At 35.1% G+C, this 10026-nt stretch overlaps 1 protein-coding gene across 1 annotated transcript; it reads left to right on the plus strand.

Moving 5' to 3' along the window:
* The first annotated feature begins 3477 nt into the window (after positions 1 to 3477).
* Positions 3478 to 9821, plus strand: LOC107851288 (hydroxymethylglutaryl-CoA synthase). Its single transcript, XM_016696244.2, has 13 exons — positions 3478 to 3815; positions 3909 to 4049; positions 5604 to 5710; positions 5911 to 6043; positions 6549 to 6692; positions 6914 to 7072; positions 8111 to 8184; positions 8270 to 8345; positions 8441 to 8496; positions 8586 to 8673; positions 8860 to 9000; positions 9098 to 9247; positions 9358 to 9821. The coding sequence occupies exons 2-13, from the start codon at positions 3978 to 3980 to the stop codon at positions 9544 to 9546; spliced, it is 1389 nt and encodes a 462-aa protein (XP_016551730.1). The 5' UTR covers positions 3478 to 3815; positions 3909 to 3977; the 3' UTR covers positions 9547 to 9821.
* Positions 9822 to 10026: the final 205 nt, after the last annotated feature.

Genomic DNA, 10026 nt, shown 5'->3' on the forward strand with positions numbered 1-10026 from the left:
GTGGGAGTTGGTTGATCTTCCTCCAGGAAATAAACCTTTAGGTTCTAAATGAATCTTCAAAAGGAAATGAAAGCTGATAGTACTATTGATAAGTACAAGGAAAGACTTGTTGTAAAAGGCTTCAAACAAAAGGAAGGCCTTGATTACTTTGATACATACTTGCCAGTAACGAGGATAACGTCAATTCGGATGTTAATTACCTTGGTGGCAGTATAAGATCTTGAAATTCATCAAATGGATGTGAAAACAACATTCCTAAACAAAGAATTGAAGGAATAAATTTATATGGAACAGCTTGAGGGTTTTATGGTTCTAGGAAAGAAAAATAAGGTGTGTAAACTTGTCAAGTCACTTTATGGATTAAAACAAGCACCTAAACAGTGACATGCAAAGTTTGACCAAACCATGTTGACAAACGGATTCAAGATAAATAAATGTGATAAATTTGTTTTCATTAAAGACACTCAAAATCACCATGTCATTGTTTGTTTATATGTGGATGATATGTTGATCATCAGTAAAGACATTTCTGACATAAATACAACGAAACGAATGCTCAAGAGTAAGTTCGATATGAAAGACTTTGGAGTTGCGGATGTGATCTTAGGAATAAGAATCCATAAAACTTCACAAGGATTGATATTGTCTCAATAACATTATATTGAAAAGGTACTTGACAAATTCAAGTATATGGAATTCGGTATTGCCAAGACTCCATTGGACGTGAGCTTTGCACTTCGAAAGAATGAAGGTGAAAGTGACTCACAATTGGAGTACGCAAGAGTATTAGGATGTTTAATGTATGATATGAACTGTACACGATCAGACATAGCATACGCTATAAGTAAGTTGAGTTGGTACACGAGTAATCCTAATAAAACTCATTGGATGACAATGAAAAGAGTTTTTAGGTATCTTAAATACACTCAAGACTTTGCATTATAATAAATATCTTGCGGTACTTGAAGGATATAGTGATGCAAATTGGATCACCGGATCGAATGAAGTAAAATCCACGAGTGGATATGTATTTACTATCGGTGGAGGAGTGGTCTCTTGAAAATCATCCAAACAGACATGTATTGCTCGCTCTACAATAGAATCTGAATTTATCGCATTGGATAAAGTCGGTGAAGAAGCAGAATGACTCCAAAAATTCTTGAAAGATATTCCTTATTGGCCCAAACCAGTGGCACCAATATGTATACACTGTGATAGCCAAGTGATAATAGGTACGGCAGGGAGCATGATGTACAACGGTAAATCTCGTCACATAAGACATACACATAATACCATTAGAGAACTTCTCTTTAGTGAAATTATCATTATTGACTATCTAAAGTCAAAGGATAATGTGTCGGATCTACTTACAAAAGGCCTATTGTGTCTGAAATGTTCAACATTGTCAATATACCAAACCATTCTCATAATGTAGACAATGTTTAGTAAACAAGGATAAGACTTAAGATGAAAAGTCTTTTAATGATTATCTAAATTTGACAGATTTGACCAAATAGTTTAATCTATGAATTGAACATTTAGAAATCACCTATGTGAGGGCGAAGTGGAAGCTACTTCAAGGAGAATGTTAGTAAATGCCTATTCTCTAAGCTCTCATGAAACCGGGACATATTCATGGCTGAAAAGAACAAAACCGTGAGATCATAAACAGTAAAAGGCTAGTTGTGTGACATGTGCTGTCTAGGTGTACATTAAAGCTCTACGGTTCAAAGATATCAAATCTACCGATTGACTAAGTGCATCCGATGCATGTTCACTACGGAAAGTTCAAAGAAAAACCTACTTATCCAGATGCAATCAGTCTTTACTAAATGATCACATGCTTGTCCATATCTTTCTTTAAAAGATAGCCATTCCCCATTCATGTAGGGGATTGTTGGGTTCAAAGTGTATATGTGAATAGAAAATTGAGGAAAAATGGTAGAGGGAAAGAGAGACACCAAATTAGAAAGTGTACTCTTAAATTGAAAAGTTCACTAATTCTCCTACATTGGAGGGAGAAGGAAACTTTGGAGTATTTTTAATAAGGAACACTAACTCCACATGGATAGTGAAGCAAGAATAAAGTGGTGCCTCGCGCCGTTGTCGTCGTCGCTCGGCTCGGCTTCGGCTTCGAATTTAGATTTGGCAAATGATCGATCGATGAGATGAATTATTTTCTCCAAGTATGGGCGCATTTCAGACGCTATGAAAACGCATACGCAACGCATCACAAAGGGATGTGACCCTTCGAGGGAAAAAACATACTTTTTCGAGCTGTAGGGTGACCTACGAGCGCAGCTGCAACGCAGGTACGCAACCTATGAGCGCAAGTACGCAACCTGTGAGCGCAGAAGCTACTGGAATTTACAAAACGTCACCTGCGGCCGCATATCAGGCACAGGGACGTGACTGCTACTGAACAGGTGCCTTTCTGCTGAAACAATGAATCATTTCTGAAAGGACACATTAAAGGCTATAAATACCTGATATATTCCTCAGGTATAGACATGATTTTTGATAGCAAAAACACTCTTCTTCTATAGAAAAACTCTATGTGATCATTAAGTTGTTGAGTGAGTTCGAAGAATCCAACAATTTGAGGTACCACTATTGTTCGGATTGAAAGCCATTTTATCCTGGGAGGAAGATTCCACAACCTCGAGTACACTGAGGAAAATTATTCCTTAATGACACTTCGTGCAGTCGGGGGACTTGGCTTTATATTTCTGTTTCATCTCATTTCTGAAGAATAACACACTTTCTTGGATAGATTACTTTTAATCTTGTGTTAAAGGTGTTAAGGAACTTCATAAGTGTTCTTATCTTAGACTTGAACTTGTGTTGAAGTTGTTGTTGCCTATATATAGATTCTTGTACTCGAAAACATTGAAAATAACATTTTTATCTGTCAAATTTGATCCAACTCACATATTTGACACTTTTAGTTTCAAGATTAAAAAATCTGAGTATAACTTTTTTGTTCATTCAAATAATGTAATTTTTTTAATTTTTCTTTTTAAGATATTTAATAAAGTATTTATATTTTACAAAAACTTAAATAACTAATATTATTAGAAATATATTTAAGAGATAATTTAAACTTACAACTTAAAACAAAGACATCACTTTTGTCATTTTATCTACATTATCAATGTCATTATTAACCATTTAATAATGATTTACGTACCATATTTTTTTGGTTACCACTAAAGCGATGTTTGGTATTACTAAGGTCGCTTGGTTTGCGTACAAATTTATATCAAAATCATAATTCTAAAATTAATTTATGTCACTTTTCAAGTGAAAATATAACATCATATTAAACACTAAATATATTTTAAAGTTAATTATATTTTTAATTAAATTTAATCGTGAAATATCATTTCATGAGTCAAAGACTTTTATGAATGTGGCTACAATCAATTATTTTCATATATTATAAATTGAGATATCTTAAATCAATTTCTCTCATTGGCAACTTCTCAATCAAAGCTCCTCGCATCGTACTTACCTAAATGTGTTTTACATTTCTTAGATAGTTTTCTTATCAGTTATTATACATAAATAGATTTAAATAGTTTTTTAATCAGTTATTATACATAAATAGATTTATTTAGAGGATACTTAAAAAATAGCAGCTCGATTTTTGTAGGGGTCTCCCAAAAAAACTTTTGAAATAATTATGACTATGAGGAATCTCTATGAGTAATTTTTTTTTAAAAAAGGTTGGTCCTTGGAAGTCTGCATTTGAGGGCTAGGACAGACTCGACTAGTAGCAGTATAAATAAATATATGCAGCGGAAGGGAAACAGGTAAGATTCTCCACACAACAAATTCATCTCATTTTCGTCTCCCATATTTCCTCTCTTTTTCTATCTTTCTGAAACATTTTTCCTATTTTGAAGGAGAAATTGTTTGGATCAATTGAGTTTAATTACTTAGAGTAAAGAGAAGAAAAAGAAATAATTTAGAAAATGGCAGGTCAACAAAAGAATGTGGGAATCCTGGCTATGGAAATTTACTTTCCTCCTACTTGCATTCAGCAGGTAATCATTCTCCTTTAATCAATATTACACATGCGTTTAGATATTTGGCTGTGTTTTTATTTGATTATCGGAGAAATACGAGCTTTGTTGTTTCTTTTGCGATCGGAGATATTGATTTTTTCCTTTCAATTTTATGATTAGGAAACAAATTCGTTTTTAAATTTTTGAAATGAAACAGAAGATTTTGTGTCTTTTATTATTATTATTATTATTATTATTATTATTATTATTATTATTATTTTGGTTTGTTGCTGGTATTTGATTTAATTTTGCTTTGGAGAAAGAGTGAGAAAATCGTTTGTGTTTGTTGGGATTTATAACTTGGAAAGCTTTTATCATAGCGTTGTTCTTTTATTAAACATTGATAAATAGAAAATATCCTGCTTCCATTTTCTTATGACAACTTATTAATTTCACGTGATAACTGTCACCTCTCACCGGCAACATGTTGCAGGTAACTTTGTCCACCAAGGCTACACTAAATAGAAAGAAATTCCCTAGTGTTTTTGTAGAAACATGTACCGGTAAGTTTCTGCGTCAAGGCTAGAACAGATGGGAAGAAGTACCAGAGATGGAAAGAAATTCCTTAGTGTTTGTGTAGCAACATAGAACATGTAACTCTGTCCATCAAAGTTGGGACAAATGGGAAAAAAAAATCCCATAGTGTTTTTGTAGCAACATATAGCAGATAACTCTCAAGGCTAGAATAGATGGAATAAAATCCCCTATTGTTTTTGTAGCAACATGAGCTGGTAACTCTGACCACCTAAGACTAGAACACGGAAAGCAATTCCATAGTGTTTGTGTAGCAACATGAACTGGTAACTCTTTCCACCTAAGACTAGAACACGGAAAGAAATTCCCTAGTGTTTTGTCTCTGTTGAGATTTGAACCTGAGATGTCATGGTTCTCAAGTCTCAACCTACTTCATTGATCACTACGTCACATCCTGCTTCCCACTATAGAGAGAAAGTTATAAATATTTTTCATGCTTGGAATCATTCTTTCAGTTTGAATGTGATTCAGTGATCAAGTTACGAGCTTTCTTTGGTGATCTATAGCTGGCAACCATAGATATTAATAGCTTATGCTTGCTTGTCAGATATCTAGTGCTTTCCTTCTCAAACTTAAGCAAATTAAGAAATCTTATAATTCACACACTAACGCACAAATCTACAATCAGATTAAAAAGACTCTTGGCAAATGCCAAACCAAATATAGTATAACAACAACTAAATTTTCCAATTATTCCGGCTGTTAACTAAGTTCACATTGATTACAAGAGGTTGCTGGTTTTTTAGATAATTTCCCTCTTCGTGATTTTATGGCTAGGTCGCCCCTTTTAGCACTTTGGATGATAATAGTTAACAACCACGGTCTTTTGTTCTTGTCTTTTCTCGAGTGTTTCCCCTCTCTATAAGCTCTTTTGGGACATTATTAATGTAAAAGTAAGACTTGATTATCTTATCAGGATATGAGTAAGTTGAATCAGCTAGTAAATGTTGTAGGATTTAGTTTTCTGATTTCTTCAAATTTCGTTTCCTATAAACTTAGGAAACGTTGGAAGCTCATGATGGAGCAAGCAAAGGGAAATACACAATTGGTCTTGGACAAGATTGCATGGGATTTTGCACAGAGGTGGAAGATGTTATATCAATGAGGTATTGCCTCCATTGCTATTGACTAATGTTAACTAGCTTTAGAAGCTGATAATGCAAAATTGCTTTGTTGTTTGGAGATGTCAGTAGTTTGTCCGGTTATTCTCTATTTTAAGGTAGTTAGTTCCTTATGGTAACAGAAAGGCACGGTAAACTTTATCCTGATATCTCATAATTATTCTCATTTTATTGTTTGTCTTCAGTTTGACGGCTGTTACTTCCCTTCTAGAGAAGTATGCTATTGATCCAAAGCAAGTTGGTAGACTGGAAGTCGGAAGTGAGACTGTTATTGATAAAAGCAAATCCATCAAGACGTTCCTGATGCAAATATTTGAGGTAACAAACTAAGTTCCTAGTTAGCATCAGTTTAATATGATTAACCTCTTCTTCCTCATTTTGTGTTATGTTGCAGTTCAAGCCGTGTCTTATCTCCTACTTCTATGATACAATATAAGAAAATAGACTTGGGAGACCATATTAAAGAAAAAAGTTAATTATTCTCCTGTTCCTTAGTCATTGTAGCCCAGAACAAAGATGTGCAGCCAAATAGACATGAAATCCTTCAATTCACTTAATGCTGCATCGCCTGCATGAAAAATGTTTTTATCATTATAGGGCTTAAATCTGCTCGATCATGTGGTTTCTACTATCCTCTAATCCATAATGAGTTTTCTTGGATTTTTAATCGCACCATCCTTAGCGAATAGGCCGTGGCAGTTTGGTTGCATCAGCTATGTTCTCTGTCTTTGTTAACTTCCACTTTGCCTATTGAAGCTTTATATTTTGGTATTCACATGTGGTTATTACAATTTCTTGCTTCCTGGCCATGTGAAACATGCAGAAATGTGGGAATACTGACATTGAAGGAGTTGACTCAACTAATGCCTGCTATGGTGGAACTGCTGCATTGTTCAACTGTGTGAATTGGGTGGAGAGCTCTTCATGGGATGGACGCTATGGACTTGTTGTATGCACAGATAGTGCGGTAATGATCATCACCTGTAAACATTTCTATTGCATGTGTATTGTCTAGTAGACTTCTAATACACGTTCTTTATTTGGTATGTAGCTTGAAAATGACTCGGGCTTCTTAGTTGCAATTATCACATGTTCCATTAAATATGATACATGGATATACCTGTAAACTTGTTCATGTTCTTCCATTAGATGTACTCTGTTCACTTATTAGAGATCTTCTTCATATAGGTCTATGCTGAGGGACCTGCTAGGCCAACTGGAGGAGCAGCTGCCATTGCTATGCTAATTGGACCTGATGCCCCTATTGTCTTTGAAAGCAAGATCAGGGCTAGTCATATGGCTCATGTCTATGATTTTTACAAGCCCATCTTAGACAGTGAATATCCAGTAATTCCTTCTTATCCCTGCAAGTCTGGTTAATTATCAGTTTTTCCAAGCATGCTTTGTGTCTATTGCTTTTTCTTTCAACAGAACTTCGAATGAATCTTTAGTAGGCCAATTTAAGTTGATTCATGTTGCAATGGTTTTGCACTAGCTGATGACAGCTTTCAAAACCTTCCACTGGCATTTACTTTGACCTTTTATAATGAGGATTCTTTGTAGGAATTGTGGAAATAGCTGTTTTCTGATTTGACAAGGGGTAAGTGTATTGCATAACTGACCACATAACTTTAACGTCCCGTCAATTTCCTACGGTAACAACATTTTGGTGTGCTTGCTGTGTCACGATTGCTGCAGCTTCAAAATTTCCCTTACTGATATCTTGCATGCTTATTGTGTGCGACTATTGAGGAAACAAAATCTTGTGCAAATTATAACTACCTTCTTAGCATTTCCGTAGCTGAGGGTCTTTTGGAAACAGCGTCTCTACCTCCTTGAGGTAGTGGTAAGGTCTGTATGCACTCTACCATCCCCAGACCCCACTTGTGGGATTTCACTGGGTATGTTGTTGTTGTAGTTGCTCTTAGCAATTCAGTCTCACCCTGGTCTATAAACTGTTAGTTATGTGGAAAAACACACTCATTCATTCCTACAATAAATTTCCTCCGTACTCTTCTTTGGTAATCTAGTGCCAACTGGCTTCAAAATTGTTCTTTTAAGCAAAAACTCATTCTTATAAAATGAATTTCTTCTTCTTTTTACATATTCGTGCAATATCATCTGTTAGTTTTGGCAAAATGCCTCTTTCTTTTCTTGTTCTCCTTAGTTCTTCTTGCGCGTTTCTAGTCGACCTGCTGATTCTAGTAAGTCGCTATTGTCTTCTTAAAAGCTGTAGCTTACAGATTTTAAATAGAAAGATGGGTTGACGTTGTTAGCAGTGAATAAAAAGCAGGATTGATGATGGATTGTGCAGGCTGAATTGTATAAAACCAACCTTTTATGTATCTTTTTTATTCACCTTGTGATGATAATTGTTGGCTGCAGGTAGTTGATGGCAAGCTTTCACAAACTTGTTATCTCATGGCCCTTGATTCTTGCTACAAGATCTTATGCAACAAGTAAGCTGCTCATTGGATATAGTCTTATTTGAAGTAGATCTCTTGATTATATTGTATTAATTGCCTTGCTGCATTTCAATTCTAGATACGAGAAATTGGAAGGCAAACAGTTTTCGATTGCTGATGCAGCTTACTTTGTGTTCCATTCACCATACAACAAGGTAGTTTATAGAGTCTATTGTGGATTGATGACTTTATTTGTACTTCTCTATATGAAATTTTAATGACAATTGGATATTTTATTTGACTTCTGCAGCTTGTACAGAAGAGCTTCGCTCGGTTGGCATTCAATGACTTTATGAGGAATGCTAGGTGGGCTGCAAATTTCTTTTTCAGAGGATTTTCTTTTTATTGTTTAAAAGGAATTTTGCTGTCTAAGAATTTTTCTTTTCCATTTTCAGCTCCATCGATGAATATGCTAAAGCTACGCTGGCCCCATTTTCGTCTCTAAGTGGTGATGAAAGCTACCAAAGCCGTGATCTTGAGAAGGTTCACTCTCGAATCCTACACTTTTTTCTTCCTCGAAAAACATTCTAGTTTATTTCAAGTGACTTCAAATATAATTTCATCATTTTCTTTTAAATGCTAAAAATAAAGTCTTAAGTAGGATAAATTCATGGCATACTACATTATGATTGGAACTAACCATGTCTTATTATTATTACCCATATACAGGCATCCCAACTAGTTGCTAAACCATTTTATGATGAGAAGGTGCAACCTACCACATTAATTCCAAAACAAGTTGGCAACATGTACACTGCTTCTCTGTATGCCGCTTTTGCATCTCTCCTTCACAATAAGCACAGTGCATTGGTAATCAGGAGTTACTATCTCATTTTTTAGTCCTTTCGTTTGTTCGTTCCATTATCTATCTGTTTATTCTAGTTTCTGAATGGTTTTGTCACCTCAGGCTGGAAAGCGGGTAATTTTGTTTTCCTACGGCAGTGGATCAACTGCTACAATGTTCTCCGTCAGGCTTAATGAAGGTCAACATCCTTTTAGCTTGTCAAACATTGCCAGTGTGATGAATGTTGCCGAGAAATTGAAGTCAAGAAACGAGGTATACACTATACTCATCTTTAATTAATATGTAGCTTGCATATCCTCTTTTTTTTGTCCATATCTATGTTTTCAACATAACCATTCTTGACAATCAATCTTCTATGGCAGTTCACTCCTGAAAAATTCGTCGAAATTATGAAACTAATGGAGCACAGGTATGGGGCGAAGGACTTCGTCACGAGCAAGGATTGTAGTCTTCTAGCTCTAGGAACCTACTATCTCACAGAGGTTGATTCCAAGTACAGAAGATTTTATGCCAAGAAAGCTGCTGAGAATGGATTGGCCAATGGTCATTGAAGATAGTCCTAGAAAGCAGCTAGGTGTAATGCCAAGAATATGGCTTGTGTTGATTTAGTTGTTTAACACAGGAAATAACGTCTTAATAAGCTCTGTCTATTTAAATAGTCTGTTCCTGATTAGCTTCTCTGCCTTTCTTTTTGAGTTTCTATGTTGTTTTTAATTAAAGTTTAAGAATTTGATGTTTATTGTATTCCCTTTAGGGATAATTTATAGATGATTGACAAATCAACAATGTAATCTTGACTGAAATTCATTGAGCAAATTTCACGGCCTCTGTATTCAAAAACTTATTTGTTTCTGGGAATCTCTAAAATATAATCAAAGTAGGTCTGCTTCTCACATTCTAGTAATTTCTTTCAGCACTAGAGTAAAACATGGTCATCATTGCTTGGTAGGCATGGCAAGTGGTGGACGTATTTGATACAGTGATTTGTCATAATAATAAATAAAGTCAATATTAATTCATTTGGAAGGACG

The sequence above is a fragment of the Capsicum annuum genome, chromosome 12 (assembly GCF_002878395.1).
Source record: "Capsicum annuum cultivar UCD-10X-F1 chromosome 12, UCD10Xv1.1, whole genome shotgun sequence".
Classification (NCBI taxonomy): domain Eukaryota; kingdom Viridiplantae; phylum Streptophyta; class Magnoliopsida; order Solanales; family Solanaceae; genus Capsicum; species Capsicum annuum.